Source organism: Python bivittatus, unplaced genomic scaffold, assembly GCF_059951505.1.
Source record: "Python bivittatus isolate LINGU-HERP-01145 unplaced genomic scaffold, Pbiv_v1 ctg000610_np1212, whole genome shotgun sequence".
Lineage (NCBI taxonomy): Eukaryota > Metazoa > Chordata > Lepidosauria > Squamata > Pythonidae > Python > Python bivittatus.
In genome coordinates, this window is record NW_028277088.1 from 34414752 (window position 1) to 34433270 (window position 18519).

At 36.4% G+C, this 18519-nt stretch overlaps 1 protein-coding gene across 1 annotated transcript; it reads right to left on the bottom strand.

Moving 5' to 3' along the window:
- Positions 1-857: 857 nt before the first annotated feature.
- On the bottom strand, positions 858-15838 carry DAZL (deleted in azoospermia like). The gene is made up of 10 exons (XM_088150442.1): positions 15704-15838; positions 14729-14820; positions 14088-14139; positions 10758-10824; positions 10273-10403; positions 6680-6757; positions 5372-5419; positions 4208-4312; positions 1883-1981; positions 858-911 (listed from the first exon to the last, which is right to left on the bottom strand). Exons 1-10 carry the CDS (start codon positions 15740-15742, stop codon positions 858-860), a joined length of 765 nt encoding a protein of 254 aa, XP_088006568.1. The 5' UTR covers positions 15743-15838.
- Positions 15839-18519: the final 2681 nt, after the last annotated feature.

Below are 18519 nucleotides of genomic sequence, written 5' to 3' on the forward strand. Positions count from 1 at the left end.
CTGGCTTTCCAGAACCACAGTCACAAAAGAAATCCACCTCAAACGAGTTTATTTGTGGAATTTTACTGATACAAAACTAAATTCTACATAATTAAACAGTTTCACAAATTCTTTGATTTAAAGCTGGTGACCAGTTTTAAAAAGCACAAGATCACATAGTACTCATTCTTTCCACAATTTTAAGATAGTTTAGCCAGGAAGGCCAAGTATAAAAAAGTGTAACTCACCAAGTATAGTTAATACTATTAATTACATCCTTGAGTACACTTTTAATCCTATCAGTTTCAGAACTGATAATTAAGCAGCACACACAGCTAGTGAATGAAGTCCCCACTGATTGGATATGTAAGGCAATACTGTACTGAGTATGTACTTATGGCAGTAATTGAGATGCAACTAGATGTCTGTTTATTCACCTGATTCAAGTACAGTTTTAAAAATACCTCTTGCAAAAAAAGATCCTATTTTAAGTGTGAGCTGGGAGCAAGTTAAAATGTTAGAAACAAGTGCCAACATGCAGTAAAATGTATTTTAAAGCTTAGAAACACAACCCAATGTTTAGAACGATTAAGAACTCCAACTGTTAAACTTGACATTTTCTGGTTAGAAGTTAGAACACAGAAAAATCTAGACTAGATAAAACATGTGAACATGTCTAGAAATAAATAACATATAAATTCAAACATCTAGAAACATATTGCATACAAACTTCAAATGAACTCCAACTTCAAGTAACTTTTGCCAGTAAGGCTACATAATTGTCAAGTGTGCTTTGTCAGCAATATTAACCTGCAAGGTTTTCTATCTTTACAAATGACAAACATGAATATTTCAGGCTTTCTAAATCTATTGTTGAGTCAAACAGTTTTAAGAACAGCTCTGCTTCTTCTAAAATGATGTGCTCTCTTCTCCTATAAAATGAAGGTCGAGGAAGATAAATTAAAGCACAAGCAGATTCAAATTTAAGAGTTTATTATTTACTTCTAAGAATAAAGCTCTTGAATCAAAGAACAAACCAATTTAAGGAAACCCTGGAAGTAATGAATGCAAAAGCTATCTGTGTATTTTCTTTTCAAACTTTTGGGCAATTTATCAAAATAAATATGCATGGATTACAAGCTACTTTATTGTTTACATTTACAATATTGTAAAAGCATTTTTTATAAAGTTCCTCTGGAACAGTATTTTTGTCCATATTGTAAAGGTCCAAGTATATGATATTAACCATTAAAAATTACTCCTTTTATAAGGCACTAAGAAAAAAAAAAGTCAGATTATTGATGTATAAACTTCCTCTAAGATGTGTTAATTATTAGGTGGCCATTCTTTCTCTGTTTTTTAAATTTAGAAAAGGGATTCTCTCTGCCATTAATTCTACACACTTAGCTAAGTTGCAGTTTTAGGACTACCTTTCTGCTATTTTAATAATTTATTAGATTGGTAACTACAATTAGGCATTCAAAATTGTCATAAAACATAATGAAATACAAATAAAAATATATTTTAAGATTAAATTACACTAAACTGTGTTCTGGCCTGTGATTACAATAATCCATCATTTATTCATTTATTCTGCAGTGTAGAAAGTAAATGTGGAGTTTACTTATGCATTCTCTATTATAGCTTCTTTGTGATGTGCGAAGCTGCTGTCAAATATCCATCAGCAAAACAGTGAAAACAGCATTTGAATACCAAATTAGAATGCAACAATAAATCTATAAAGGAGGTGAGTGCTTAAATGTAGCCATCTCTGTCAAATCTGCAGTCAGAATATTTTCCCATCTTTAGATGCCAAACATACTATCCCTGCAAATTTGATCCTCTCTAATCATTCTTAATAACAGAACTCTTAAGAGGTCTTAGCTTGCAGTTGTATTCATACCTTAAGATAGTCCTCTTGAGTTACAATATTGTTCCTCAATCGGTTGTCTGGATTACATAGACATGATACTACTGTCTGTATGCTGCGATCCACAGATTTCTAAAATAATTAAGTTTTATTAATTTATTGTGAATATTGTATGTGAGATGTTTTCAAATAACTGAACATAATGTTGTATTACAGCATAAGGAGATAACCTCAATCTCGTCAAAAAAGGTGTTGTAATGCCCATTCTTTCTTGAATATATATAAAAAAGGCATCCATCCATTTCCTAATGATTGACTGAACTAATGTCTAAAATGATAGCCACTTTGCTTCCATGGCTATATCACTAAAAATAAATATGCTGTTTTATGGTACAGGTAGTCCCCAATTTAAGATCGAGTTCTGTTCCCAAGTTCTGTTCTTAAGTTAAATTTCTATATAAACTGGAACAGTATTATTGTATAATACTACATAAATAGTATTGTGTAATTAACTTGAATCATTATGTATTTAACTCAAATTTTGCTACAATAGGCTTCATTTTAACTATGGGTCATCCTTAAACTGGGCGTTCTTAACCTAAGGACTACCTGTATTTTACTCTTATGTATTATGTTCATATGTCTTATGTTTTATGTTTTAAGAGTAAAAACTATAAAATAAAACTGGAACAAAAAGTGCCTTCCAACAAATTCTTTGCTTAGGATGCAGTTATGGATACAAAGAAAATAACTATTTTACAACACCTAAAACAATGAATGTGATCTGGGATGCCAGATACTCTAAACATTAATATGGTGCAAGTGTGGAAGTAAACAGAAAAATACCTTTGTAAGAAATCCTATGGGTTTGCCTCAAAAGAACAAGCAACAAATTTGCCTTCAAACAAGCATATAAATCTCATATTAATGACTTTAATTACATAACTTAGTATTACTGCCACACAATTACATCTCCTAACCATACATCAGACATAGGTGGACAACTTTCTGAGAGTCATGGACCATTATCTTCTTCTCCCAACCAGTCTATTATTAGGAGACAGGTGTAGTTTGTTTTCTTTTGTAGGAATTTAAGAGTGGGTATACAAATACAATGCAAACTGCTTCCATTTTCATCCTTTGAAAGCCCTATACATATGGCTCTAAACCTGTTGGCAAAACAGCCAAGTTCAGAAACTTAATCTCAGGTCATGGTGTCTGTATTACGGATGGACACTTCAAAAATTGTCTCCGAGAGGCATCTTGCTCCCATTTCCACCCTTTGGAGAGGAAAAACAAAAACAAATTGCACCACAGAAAGTTTGCCATCTTGCCACTGAATTTCAGCATGCAATCTTGAGTCCTGGATAGCCCTGAATACTATGCAGGGGGTCCATTTATGGACTGCAAATTGTCAATCCTTGCATTAGCATACTGGCCAATTGTAGGGTTTTTAGCAAACATAGTAGAAGATGTTGAAAGAAATAATAGATCCAGAGTCTTTTTGGAGAATTAGTTCATTGGTTTATAATCTCCACAGACAAGACACTAAGAAAAGAAGCAATGCACGCACATACTACAGGTAGTCCTTGCTCACCGACTGCGTTGTTCAGCTACTGTTGCTGTTCCTCAGTCATGTAATTGCCCTTACAGTCAGTAAGCAGGCATACAATGGGGAATACAAATTGAAAGCAATGTGCTGGTGCTCGCAGCTGTTAGCGCACTACACAAACAGCCTGGTGTAGTGCCCATTGTGTGCCTGCTTACTCTCTTGTAATCCCTTCCTCTCCGATCTCTCCGCTTGAGGGGGGGCAGGAGAAATAAAACCAGCAATTTCTATAGGCAATCTCTCCTGTGGTGTCTGATCTGTTCCTCCCCTCAGAGCGGAGAGATTGGAGGAAGGGATCCCCACAGGATGGGGAATTCATCAGGCTGTTTGCATAGTGTGCTCACGACTAATTTCAATGTGTATTCCCCATTCAGTGGCTACTTACTCTCTTGTAATCCCTTCCTCTCCATTGAATGTAAATACAAACATTAATTCTCTTCTTGTTAATTATCCCAGCACTGGGTGAGCATTCCAAAGGGCAGAGGCGTGATTAGGAGGCAAACAAAAGCCGAAGGTATGAAACTGATTAGTCTTGTCAGTTTTGAGCCAGAAAGCACAGTTGCAATCACATTATTTCCTAGTTAGCGACCACTTTGCTTAGCAACATAATTGCCAGTCCCAATTGTGGTCACTAAATGAGGACTACCTGTACTTTTGATATACTGCTCTTTATTGCTTTTCATTGATTACACACCTAATGGCTGATCATTCTTTATGTAAAGGTGGATCACAAAAGAAATCATGTATACCTTTTGTGGACTGTTTGCACATGACTGTGCAGTGTCAGGCATAGAACACTCTGCTTGGTCAGTTCCTACATCCATTTCACTACCATAATTCACTGTAGTATATGCCTGTGTAAAGTTTAAAAGAGTTAGTAGAAATGGATACTTGTCCACTCTGTGAACTGAACAAAGAGGTCTGGAATAGAAACTAATAGAAGAAAATTCAGTATTACAAGTTAGAAAATACATTAAGCTGAATTATATCATTACCTTATTTATTTATGATTTGTTTATATTTGGCAGACATGTAGCATTTTGATCTTCCTCAGAAAAATCACCATACACTTTATTATGCATCTTCTAAATAACAGAATCAGTCAGTTTAAGTTATTGTGTTGCTTAGAATAATTAAGCAAGGATGAGGCAACTATCAAGGTAACTATGCAAACAGCAATCATACTAAGACTGCCAAAAAACCACCCATGAGTCAAGCAGCAGCTCCACAAGCAAAGCAAACACAAGAGAGACATTTTCCATGCAAGTGACTGAAGGAGACCAACGCCCACAACTTTGACAGTGTACTTGGTGACAAAACTATCAAGATTAATCTTTATACTTAAAAATGGAATGCTTCAACTAATGTTAAATAATTTTACTAACCCTAGGGAATGGAATTTAGCAACTGCAACATCTTTCTTTCAGTGGACAGTATCTACTGTAGGTGAGTGATGCTGAACAACAGTAGGCATCTTCTTGGAAATTATTGTGACTTGACTCATTTATGATCAAATTAGTTAAAATAATCATGTATGCCAATGTTTTAGTAGATACAATGACTCTTCAGTTCATATCTAACAGCAACTTAAAGATTAGCACCAATTTTTAAAAATGCTACAGAGTCTAGTCCAGAATATCTAAAGAAATTCCTCCCACATGTACCTGCCCAGATACTTAGATAATTTTTAGAGACCCTTCTTTGAGTGTTTCTGCTAAATTTCAGAAACTACTTGAAGGCCCTGTTAGTGAAGGGTCAGAATAATTATTTTCATGTACAATTAACAGATGTGCCAATGCAAAAATCATATTCAGCAGCTAGCACAAAAAAAAATAAGGATGGCAGTTCTCCATTGATCATTGTAAATATCAGCAACTGAACTTAAATAAATACAAGAAGTGTGACTTTCTTACCGGCACAATGTAATTTCTTGGTTCTCCAGGAGGCCACTGTGGTGGAACCTAAAAGGCCAACAGTGGAGAGACTATTAGCATGCAGCAGGTTTTAGCAGAATATAGCATTTAATTTGCTTGTTAAAAAAATAAGGTATATAATAATGCATCTCTGAATAGCAATTTTTAGAAATGTTTGTCTTCCAAATTTAAAGAAACCTGATAACTTAAGCTAAGCACCAAGCTTACACAACTCAAAACACACGAATGTAACAGTAAGATGGATTATCAACTTTCACTTACAGGGACGGTAACATTTGTTTGCTTTCTTGTTGGGCTTATTTCCTGCTCTGAACATTACCAACTCTGAGCAGCTTACATACTTTTCTTTGTAAATAAGGTTAAATATATAAGAAAAAAGAAACTACAAAATCATCCATTATTTATTGGATAAGGAACAGTATCATTCCTTAACAACAAATCTAACTCCATTGCAAGAGGGAACAGCCTGATAATATATCTCCTCTCTGCCTCCCCCAGTATCTACAGCCTTCCTAAAACCTAGCAGCACTGGGGCTGAATAGATGTCAGAGAGAATGCTCAGATCTCAGGGAGAATGCTCCAGAGAAAGGGGGGCAGCAATTGAAAGGTTTGCTGTTGATCGCATCCACTGAGAGAAGGAATCTGAAGGGAGCTCTCCTGATCTTATTGGAGGGATAGATGCAATCAGGAGTAGATGGTCCTAAAGTATCAAGGTCCTGAGACATGAAGGGCTTTAAAGATGACAACTAGCACCTTTAATTGCACCCAGAAATTAACTGGTAGCCAGAAAGCTAACCCTAGTCATCTCAGTGATAAAACCATACATTAAGGTGGGAAAAGCTGAGAATGAAATAAACCACAAAATCTAGATTTAAAAGTTACATTATATCTACTGTTATCTAGCATTTATGTATTTAAATTGTTCAATACTGTATAAGTATTTTAGGTGGTTAACTTTTTTAAAGTCCTCACAATTGTTGACAGGTGCAATGTACAAGCTTCTGTGTACTACTAATTTTTTTTTTCTCCGAAGTCTAGATTTCTGCATACTCTACTAACAAAACAGCTCACAGTTGAGAGTAACTTGGTATTTATATTTATCAAGACATACTGCCATTTGGCATATGTACTACCTTCTTCTTGCTTAATTATTCCTACTACTTATCAACATATCAATCAACCAGCATGACCTGCAAGCCATATTAAAACATCTTTAATTAGGTGAGACTTAACTTTAAGCTTAGCTTCCACTTTTGGATACTAAAACTGCAATATAGTTATACAAACCTGGTAATTATAAGTTGGCTGGTATCCTACAGGAACCTGCTGCTGAATTAATAAAGCTGGAGAACCATAAGGATATGCCTGCAAGTTCAAAAATAAAGTTACTTTTTGGAAAGTTTTCTTCCTGAACAAGGTAAGTCTGGAAACCAGTTTTGAAAATCTTTCTTTAGTTACAAGACAGAAGTCATGGACAAGCTAGATTCCACTAGTAAACATCTATCTGTAGAACCTGATTCATAACCCCAAACAAACTATATTTGGTGCATTGACAAGTTGGGATAAGCCTTAACTTTATGAATCCCTTTCCCTTTTGTGTTGGTGAACATTCTATTTTTAGTTAGTGATTACTTAGTTGGTTGCTATTTTCAAATTTAATAATTAGTTTATAGCACAAGAAGCCAAGATAATACACCAAGTAGCTATCTTTTCTCCCATGTTCACAAAAACAAAGAAGAATATAAGCCTTCACTCATGTCTGAAAACTGTATGATAAAGTTTTATCTAAATAACTTTGTTGACTGAACTATGAATTAAAGGGGATATGACTGAAAAAGCTAGTATCTGCAACAAGAGAATGCACAAAAGAATTTTGACTTGCAAAAGAAGCTAAAAACACAAAAAGGGGCCTTTTTTTTCTGTATCTGTATTAAAAGAAAGAAGAAGAGGAGGAGGGAGGGAAGGAGCTGCTACTTAGGAGAAAATGATTTTACAGCAACAGGTGACAATGAGAGGGGAGAGTGCAGTACCTACTTTGTTTTTGCCTTCTCCCCAAAGTGGAAATGTGTTCAATTGGGCTTAAACAGAACTACTGACAACAGGGGGGAGTTGAACTCAAGTTAATTATATTGATGATTAAGAAGCACCTGGCTATTATGAATGAATATAAGTCTCCAGGACTGGGTCAATTACATCTGGGAATCTTGAAGGACCTGTTAATGCCATTTTGGAGGCCCTTTCTAGGATCTTAAGAGAAATTACAGAGGATGGGTGTAGCACAAAAACACTGGAGAAAAGCAAACGTCGTTACCTTCACAAGGGGAAAAAGGAAGATCCATATAACAACCAATTGGTCAGTTTCAGATACCAAGCAAAAGAAGATACTATACAGTCAGTTTATGATCATTTAGAAAATAATTCATTGCTTTGCAGAACTCAGCTTGGGTTTATCAAGAATAAATCATGCCAATGTGATTTTTTAAAAACAGAATTCCAGTTTAGCTGACCATGGAAATGTGGGGGATATAATGTACCTTGACTTCAGCAAAGCATTCAAAACTCTATGAGATTTTACTAGAAAAGGTGGAAAAACGTAAGCTTCACTATGCAACTATTAGATCCATATAAAACTGGCTGAATAACTATACCCAAAAGTAAAAGTGAATGGCTCTGTGACAAGCTGGAAGAAACTGTTGAGTGACATACAACAGGCCTCCTGTGTTGGTCAACATATTTATAAATGTCTTGGAACAGGGATTAAAAATATATCGAGTTTTCATATAACACAGAGATAATAGTGAACATCTTAGAAGACAGTATCAGTATTCAGTTGGATCTTTACAAACTGGAATAATGGGAAGAAACCCGCAAAATGTATTTCAGCAGGATAAAATGCAAGTCCTACAGGAAAATTAAAGGCAAAAGTTTAGGACAGGGGGGTGAGGAATAATCCTATAGCAGTACATGTAAAAAAAGGTAAGGATGTGTGTGAATTATAAGCTTAACATGAGCCAACAGTATAATGCAACCCCCTCCAAAAGCAAATATTATTCTAAGGTGCATCAATAGAAGTCATTAAGTCAACTGCAAGAGAAATCATTGTACCTCTCTATTCTGCTTTAGTCAGACTGCACCCAGAAAGTTGCATCCAGTTCTGAGCATTGCATTTTAGGAAGGACACTGCCAAACTGGAGTGTTTCATAGGAAACTAACCATGATAAGGGGCTAGAAGGAAAAAGTTATGAGGAACCGTTGCAGGTGTTGGATATGTTTAGCTTGGAAATAAGACAACTGTGGGGAGACAAGACAGCTTTTTTCATAAAGCCGTGTTCAGAAGACAGGGCAGGAAACAGTGGTCTTAAATTACAAACAAGGTTTTATGAAACAATGGAATAGACTATCTGAAGAGGTAGTGAACCCTCCCTTGCTGGTGGTCATCTAAACAGAGTCTAGATGATCATCTGTCAGGGATGCTGCAGTAGAGGATTCATGCACTAAACAGGTGATTAGATGATCTCCATGGCCCTTGCATTAATCCTTGCATTATTAATATTATTACTTCTTAAATCATTACACAGTACTGAAAATACAAAACTCAGTCAAAATCAGAAATAACAATACAAAATAAAAACAATGATGGTGAATAATCATATTCCAAAACCCCTCCAGATGAGTTCAGCTTCACTGGCTCCCAGAAGACCTTCATTGATGGAGCCAGTAAGCTTCCAGAAAGGTTGTTCCAGAGGGCAGATGTCATGATAAAAAGGCAACATTGGCCTCAGCCCCCCCCCCACCTCCTGGGAGGATATCTTTGGACAAGTCAATTCTGTTTGAATAGGCATCTGATGCTTTGATGTCAAGCCATTTACAACTGTTTAAGTAAAAATATTTGATAATGATACAACATTATAAAGTAATTCTTGTAAACCAGTGATTTCTATGTTTTTACATGCTTGGCTTTTAAGAATTTTCTTTGGGTTCTTTTATTTATTTTTTTATTTAGCTTTTTTCAGTTCATTAACTACCTTTAGTATTTCACTGTTTATCTTTTGTATTTTTGATTAATTTTTTGTAATTTTGTTATAAAATACAATAAAATGTAATAAACATAAAGCAAAAAAGTCAAAACTAGCATTTTGAATTGTACCTGGAAATCTACTGTTAATCAACCCAAGGTCAACAAGATGGGTTTAATATTTTAAGAAATTAGCAACAGTCAGCAAGCGGACCACTGCACTTCGCACCCCCTGTAGTTTCCAAGTGGTCTTCAAAGGGAGCCCCATGCAGAGTAGATTGCAGAAGTCTAACCACATGGAGATAAAGGTATAAGTCACCATAGCCAGATCCATTCCAGGAAGGGCCACACTTGGCACACCAGCCAAAACTGGGCAAAAGCCTCCAGGCCACAGCTTCCATCTGCCCATCCAGCAGTAGCCATGAATCCAGGAGGACACCACTCCCATGTCCCAGACAAAGCCATGAATCCAGGAGGACTTCACTCCCATATCTCAGACATGCTTTCTCAAGAAACAGTACCACCCCTTCAGAAGACAATAATGGAGCTGACAGAGAACCATGATGAATAAACGTTACCTCCATCTTGCCCAAATTGAACTTTAACCTATTTATCCTGTCCAGACCCTGAGAGTCTCCAGGAACAAGAGGACTTTGACAGCAGCTCCAGAATATTCCAGAGTAAGAATACAGAATGGGAATAGTGTATTAAATATTAATAATAGGTTTGTACTCCATGCATCTAAAATATCAGAATGCCAGTTTAGCAGGATAATTCACTGGAATCTCTTAAGCCAGTTGCATGACTTTACTTTGTCTCTAATACAATTAAATGCAATTTACTATTTCATTCTACGAAACCTTACCTGAACATATTGCGTCACAGGACTCATCACAGTTGGAGACTGCATATATGTTTCTTGGTTACTCCAAACACTATGGAACTGAGGTGTAGGGGAATTAATAAGCATTGGCCTGGGTGGCACATGATAGGCACCTTGCGAGATAAGAAAAATTAGGTTATATCCTCAAAATTTCTTTTACCTTAAAAATGTCCCAAAACTCAAATATATTTTTGACTTCCACATAAATGTAGTGGAAGTTAGTAGTAATCAACATGCACCTGAATTACACCACTGACAAGACTTACTGCACAATGACAGTGGCTTTCATATATGCATCTTGCAAAGGAAAGTAGGTAACTGATGGTAGAATAGTAGTGGTAAATATCTAAGTTTGGTGTGTATGGATGCAAGTATTTTTGCTAGGCTTATATTTATCTAGCAATAAAATTGTCTGCTATATCAAGAAGTTTTTCTTTATACAGGCTGTCAAATGTAATAATACTTACATAAGTTTGGGTGTTTCCTTATTGCAGGTCCTAATTTGAGCTTCTTCCCATGAAAATTTACTTGTGACTAGAAAAGAGTGATTTGTAAGGATCTGATTCATGTACTTTTCTCAACAGACTAAATATTATCAATAGTTTCAATCAAATATGGAACACTGCAACACAAGTATATCCAATTGCTTCTGAACTTGTCCAAAAGTTCCCTTCAGTTAATACACTTAGTTACAGTCTGTAACAGGTGACTGGAATTTCATACTAGCAAATGTGAAGACTGTCAGAGGAGGAATCATCCTATACTTCCTCTGCAGTCAGCACACCAGTCCATTTTTAATAATAGGCTAAGTGACAGCCTAGTAGCCTATGTTCTCATATTTGCTGGGCTAGCTTCCTCTCTTTTGGGTTAAGTAATGAGAGATCTTGGTAGCTTTATTAGACTTCTGGGACAGCTACAGTCGAGTTAAAAGGTATTTCAATGAGAAGGTGAAAAGAGCAGGACAATGCTTCTTTAAAACAAATATTCTTACAATGCCTTCTACTTATTAAGTTTTGGGAGAAAGTACTGGACTATATAAATATGATTGTGCAACAAAAGCTAAACTTTTCAGAGGATAATATTCTTTTGAACTATATACCTAGTACATGGAACTTGACAACTGGACATAAATGGATTCTCTGTGCCCTTACTATGGCCAAAAGACTGATATTGCAACATTGGAAAGATAAATGTATGGCCCCATTTAGTCAATGGATTGAAGACCTGATTACACTTGCTACTTATGAGTGGATTGCCTACAGATGTAGACTTTGTATGGATAAGTATAATGAATTCTGGGACTCATTTATACAAAATACACCGGGTTAAAAAAAAAACAGGATAGTCATATAACTCTCTTAAAAATATATATGTACTTGAATAATATTTGTATTAGACAAGCATATATAGAATTGGAACTGTGTACTATTATGATATATTAATGGGTTTTGTTGTATTTTTTCACTTTTATGTTAAAGCACTTTTATGTATTTTTTTCTTTTTTTGTAATTAAAAAATAATTTAAAAAATTTAAAAAAGAGAAAGTAAGAAGAGCTGCAGCGCTTCACCTGTTACAGGCAGGGCAAAAAAAAATACAATAGTACTAACAAGTTAGTGTAGAGAGGAAAGAAATCTTTTGGCTGTTTTCTATCTAGCTTACTATTCCATCTGACAAATGAGTCAACAATGACTTGATGGCAGATAATCAGTCATACAGGAAATCTTTTAATTAAAAAAGCAGTTACTTAATAACACATCAGTGACCATAAGAGCTAGCAATCCAAGATAAAGAAACAACTATCTTGATATATGTAATAAAAAACCAAGTTAGTGAGAATTCTGCACCATTTTTAGTACAACAGCAGGTTATCTGATCAGAAAGGAAATGGGATCATTATGATCTATGACAAGTCCATCCTTGGATTGAGATAACATGTCTGACTACATGCACAGGTGGTGACAAGTCAAAGCATCAAAGATTGTATGCAAAGAGTGCTATTGTATTGCCCAGCTGTCTTCCTGCTCAAATGTTCTCAATCTATACATAGGAATTTGAATAATTATTCTAAACCTCTCATTAGGAGCTACCTTGCATTTTATGACTATCTCTGTATGTGATTTATATATAGTAATATACACTGTCCATCTGGTTTTTGTTAGGCTGAATGAACATATTACATATCCTAAGAGCATCATGGACCCAATAGAAATAAGAATTTCTAGAACTCAGCTTCTGCAGAAGTATAAAATCTATTAAGTTGCCCAGTCTTTAGATGAAGGGATTCCTAAATGCCCTGTGGAATTTTCAAGACACTACAGAAACAAATCCCATTGATGTCACAGTTAACTATGGAACAGAAAGAAGACTTGGATAACTGATGAGATTCCTCCTCAGTGCCCTCTAATTTGGGTGCAGACATCGGCCATTTAGTTTTATGAGGAACTCAGGGCAATAAAGTATTTGGATAGGGGACTGAAGTACAAGTAGAGAAAGACTAGACTGATCTAATCTAAATTTGTTAGTGCCCATTTTGGAGTCTATAACATGGAAGCGAGGACCACAAAGTTTCTGTTCTTTGTCTCAATTATTCATCCAGTGAAAGAATTTTAAGTAGACTAGACCCAAGGATAGTCTGGGAGATATCTCAAAATCCAATTATCCTTCACTTGCAATTTTTTCTAATAAAAATAATTCAAACTTCCCAACTTGGATTGCACAAGTAAGGCCAGAATCCAACGAGGTAAGGAAATAGCTTGTCCAGTTTTGCTAAATCTGTTTCATTTTGTTCAGCCCGAAAAGTTGATCAAAAGGATGAGTGCGATCATTTCTTAGGTCCAAGTACTATTAACTGGAAAGTCAAGCTCCAGAAGTGGGTAGGGGAGGGTAGCATTTTTTAAAAAAAATTATTATTCTTAATTTAACTTGCATTTGTAAATGCTATTTTATTATTTTTTAGCAAAGCTGTAACAGTAAAAATGCCACTGCACAAGTTGCAACATCTTCTTCATCAGTGCACAGTGCTAGGAATAAAACTGCAGTTTCTTGTGTCCTTTTCAAAGAAAAAAAGATGCATTTTTACTACTGGAGGGTACTAAGAGGCTGAAAAAGAAACCTCCCTGCATCTGTCAACACCTCTTTTAAGAAGTCTTTTCTTGGGCTCACTCCCAAGATAGGTGTGGCTTCTTTAAGATTGTACCAACAGATGCAGTAAGCTCATATTCATAGCCTCCAAATACAAACAGCTGCATCTCCATACTAATAAGGCAACAGAAATTTTATTTGGATGCAGTTGTATTGGTTGTACACAAGCTGTGGTTTAATTCAGACAAGATGACATCTCTTGATCAGAAGTGAATCTGGATCAAGATATAGGCGATAAGGATTCACATAAGGTTCTAATAAGTAATATTCTCCAGCTGAAACCTACATAGAGCAATAATGGATTCTTGTTTGAATAAGCTCCTCTTATCTTTATTTTATAATCTAGTCATTTTTTAGAGAAATAAAGCAGGTGATCTGCCTACAGAAATTTAACAAACCAAGTAATACAAAAATATAGGCATTTGATCTGATGACTATTTGTTTGGACATGAAAGAATTCAGCACTTTTTGGCAGTTAAAAGCTCTACAAAAAGGCCATCTAAATTCCAAATTGCAAACGAATTCTAAATATCAACAGTATAATCAAATCCCTTATCTAAGCAGTTTTTTCCTTATACTGCCCATTCCAAAAAAGAAATCAGTATTATGTTTCTAAATGAGGTTTACTACATAGGCCCCCAAATTAACAACTTACTTCTACTATTTTCTGTACATCTACGTTGTCCAAGAATGATACAAATCCGTATCTACAAAGATAAATCAAAAGTGTATCAATATCCCACCATGTAATTCACCTCTATGTGTTAAAATGGATGCACCCAGAAAAGTAGAAAACCAAGTACCACAGAGATAAAGTGTTCAAGTCAATGTGAATGTTTATATCCCTGAAGATTGAGAACTGCATAAGATCTTGCCCCAAACTAGAAGACCAATGACAATTTTTAATATTAAAAAGGAGATTGAAGGTAAGACCTTATGTTTGCCTGTGGCTCTGCTTCTGGTGATACCATCTATTTTTATTTTATTTAAAAGATTTATATCCCACCTTTTGATTCTAGAGCTCTAGGCAATTACAATAAAGATTAAAATAATGCACAATAAGGTTGCAATATCACAATAAAACATAAAAGTAACAAAGGAATGGATAATTAAAATTGAGAACAATATTGAAGAATAGATGTTTATGCCTGAAACTTGTGTTCAGTTTACAAACTTAGTTCTATTCCACAGTAATAACCTTCATAAACAGTTAATCCTTGAATACTAGTAGTATTTGTTATAAGTATGGAACATCTTCACAATTATTTATCAATGCCATCAAACGAACCAACTTACCCTTTAGATACACCAGTTCTATCAGTGATTATTTTCACTTCTTTAACTGTGCCATATCGTGAAAAAAAGTTCTGAATTTCTGTCTCATCCATCTAGGGATAAATTATATAAAGGTATGCTGAACATTATAGTGTCATTATTCCCACAAGTACTACTTCAAAATTGTTTAGAAAACTTTCAGAGCAAAACAATGAATTCTATGCACTCTGAATCCCCTTCATCACAAATGTAAAGTTATTAATCAAGAAATAGAAACTGAACCAATCCAACATCCTTATGTTACAACACATAAATAGGATTGAATTTGAGAATATTTTGAAATGAGGAGAATCTAATAGAATATCATTGGGAGTAAATCAAGAGGGAAAGAATTAAGCTTGGTGCAATGAAAGTATGAAGGGATAGGTGCAGACTTTGAAGGTGATAATACAGAAAGCCTTGTAGCAAAACACTGTTAACCTTAAGAAAAAAAATATTCCAAATAAGTATCAAATCATTTCTTACACAGCAGTATTCATGGCACATCCTGAGCATAGGAACATTTTCAAAGAGGAGAGAGTAAATGTTGTTTTAATAAACTGCTCAGAATTTTGTATACCTATGAACAAGTGATTCTTAAAGCAATTATTCTAACTTTCCAGTTCCCCTAGAAATCTCATGAACAAGATATGCCAAACATAGCTGTCTACTACAATTTTTCCTCTACCCTTAAATCATTGGGGGGGAAGAAATGGAGTGAACTACTAACAAAATATAAAACACTGTACTAATCAGTTATTTTCTATTTATTAAGCAACAATAAAAATGAAAACATATGAAACTTCCACTGAATGTGTGGGAGAAAAGACATCACTAATGGGTTTACTTTCAAAGAGGTATTGCAATCTTCATTATGCAGAATTTATCTGCTCAAAGTCTTTGTGAAAACACAAGACACAGCCTAATGCTAAAATCCTATTATGAATAAATACATACCCTTATATCTATTCCACCCACAAAAATAGTATTTGGCATGATTTTCCCTTCAGGCAGAACATATCCTTGGCTGGTAGCAGGCAACTGAGAGCTTTCTTCCCGTGGAAGGCTTGTGTTTTGAGAGTCCTGATTTGATGTAGACTGCAAAACAAACTTTATATGTTTTACAAAAATTCTTCCTCCTCCTTAAACACTATCACACTTATGTCTAGAAAATATTCCTCTCTTTTGTATATAAAATGTGGCACAAATGATGATAGAATACAAAAGGCAACCAAGCAAATATTTTACTGGTCCATAAGCAAAGGATCCTTGTTTTTACATTCCTCTGAAAGTACCAGCTGTCTATAGAAGGGGTATTTTCAGTTATTTATACTAGTGCTTTCCAACTACTATTTGCAAATAGGAACCTAACAAACATTTATGGAACAACCTATCAATCAGCTGATCAGAAGGCTGCTCCAAGTGTACTACACAGGGAAGCTTCTCTAGATTGATAATATTACCAAGCAGCCTTCAATCAAGGAGGTCCCAAGAGCAATTAAAGAGTGGTAACTCCTACAATTGAGTCATACAAGTAATCTTGGACAGTCCCCCTCAGCTGATTTGTGCTTCACCTGTTTTGAAACATGAATCTAGATCTATAGTCACTATGTTTATGAACCATGCACATTTGATCCATAGGCACAACTCTTTAAGAAGTGCCCTCCCACTTTGCTGAACTACTGTACAATACTTTGACCATGCTGAATGAGGCTTACATGAATTGTAGTCCAAAATAACAAGTCAATCAAATATATTTTGGATTGTTTTCTGATACAAACTTAAGATCATGTTAAGTAAATACAAAACCTCTTTTTTTAACACTTGTCTCATTAAACTTGTTTGTCTTGATATATGCTGGTATACCCAGCTCAAGAAAAAAAACACTATACACAATTGAGGAGCTCAACTCTTTTAATAATGCTAGGACTGGCTGTTAATCCTTTTTGGGATAGAGCCTTTGCCAGCCTGCAGTTAACATAGTAAAAAGGAAAAGTCACCGTTAGTTCTCCACTCCAAACATTGCAAGACTGTGGGCAGATTCAACTGTCGGACATCAACCTATTCCTCCAAATTCTGAGGACTTACTTTGAGACAAGTGCAGGCAGAATTGAACTCTCATACCTTAATACAGGCTACCATCCGATCTACACTTATCTTGGAGGAAATCCCACTGAAACCAAAGGGGCCTAGTCATGTCTCCGAAACTGCACTTAACCCATTAAGAATTTCACACCCGTAAATTCTACTAAGGAGAATTAAGAATGCGCTCTCCATCCATAAAACCCCCCAGGTTGTGTGGGGTAGAGGTTCTTTTACAATCGCGGTCTTGCGCGATCGGCCGCAAAAGGCGACTCGAGGCGAACATAACTCGATCGTTGACTCCCGCGCGGAGGCAAAATGGTGACCGCGCCTCCGCCTCTGGAGCCTCGTTCAGCAAGGCTTCGTTTGGCCTTTCCTACACCCACAGGATGTGTGAGGCCGCTCGACGTACCCTGCCATCTCCACGCACCCTTTCTTTCCACGCCTCCACTTCGAAGGACGGAGAGGGTAATCACTTCCCGCCTTTTTCTCGCCCCTTTCTTCACGACGCCCGGGCTTGACCCACACCTTCAGTCCCGTCCCTTTGAGCAACCCGCGTCAAAATGTCCGTGGACAAGTGGCCTCTTAAACTTGGTTTTACAAAAAAAAAAACCCTTTCGCTTTAGGCAGCCCGTATGCCAGGCTTCCCTTCTTTCCTCTCACTGGTTGCTTTTTTTCGGGAGGGAAAAAGTCAGACGCCCTTGCTCCAACTCAGCTTGATCTTTAAACCATTTTAAAAACCCAACAAGCGCTGTGCCACGGAAAAGCCAAACCCTGCGAATGAAATACGACTTGGCCTCCTTGAACTTACCATCTTACCGCACGTTAGGACAAAGCCTTTCCACCTAACAATAACTAGGACGGGTGTTCCCCGTTTTAAACTAACAACCCCCGCAAAATCCCCACCCTTCCCCCGAATACACGACCTGCGCGCCCCTTAAGCCGACGCTTTAGCAGAAAGCTGCCGAGACCCCGCCCCAAGGTGACCGGCCGAGGCTTTGCCACACCCAGAGCTCCGGGAGTGAATGGGAGCCAGAAGCAGGACGCCTGCCTTATAAGTGGAGGCTCGGGGGGAGGGAGGATGTGCTCTTTGGACCTTTGGTTTTGTCCCGTTCTCTCCGTTTTTAACGCCATGAAGGTGTTTGGTTTTTATTTTATTAAGTCATTGGTGATAGCTTTCATAGCGCTATTGACATCACGGCCTGTTAAATGATCATTTTAGGCCACCCTGCCTTTGGTTGGTTCCCCCCCCCCTCCTCCCGCTGAGGTAAATCTTGCCGTTGGTTCATGTTGTCGGTGTGTGGCTCCCTTGTCGAAATTCAAGCAACGGAAGAGTATTTCTTTGAGTCTTCAGCGAGTACCTAGGAATACATGGCATATGATGATATGCCTAGTCCAACTGTCTTTTCCTACTCCTCTTAACAGCTTAAAAGAGGGAAGAGCTCTTGAGTGTGAGACCATCTTAACTTTTCTATTTGGGATAATTGTAATCCTTCTGAGATGGAAGTAGCGTAGCAGCTCCTTCCATCCTTAGCGGTAATTAAATGGCTAATACTTCTGGTGTTTTTATTCTAGGTAGTCAGATCTAGGAAGTTAAAATTATTTTAATTTTGTGTTTTAACAGTATCTCTCCCAAAGAAATGGATTATATCATCTGTCCCTTTGACTGCACTGTAAAAGTTCAAATCTGG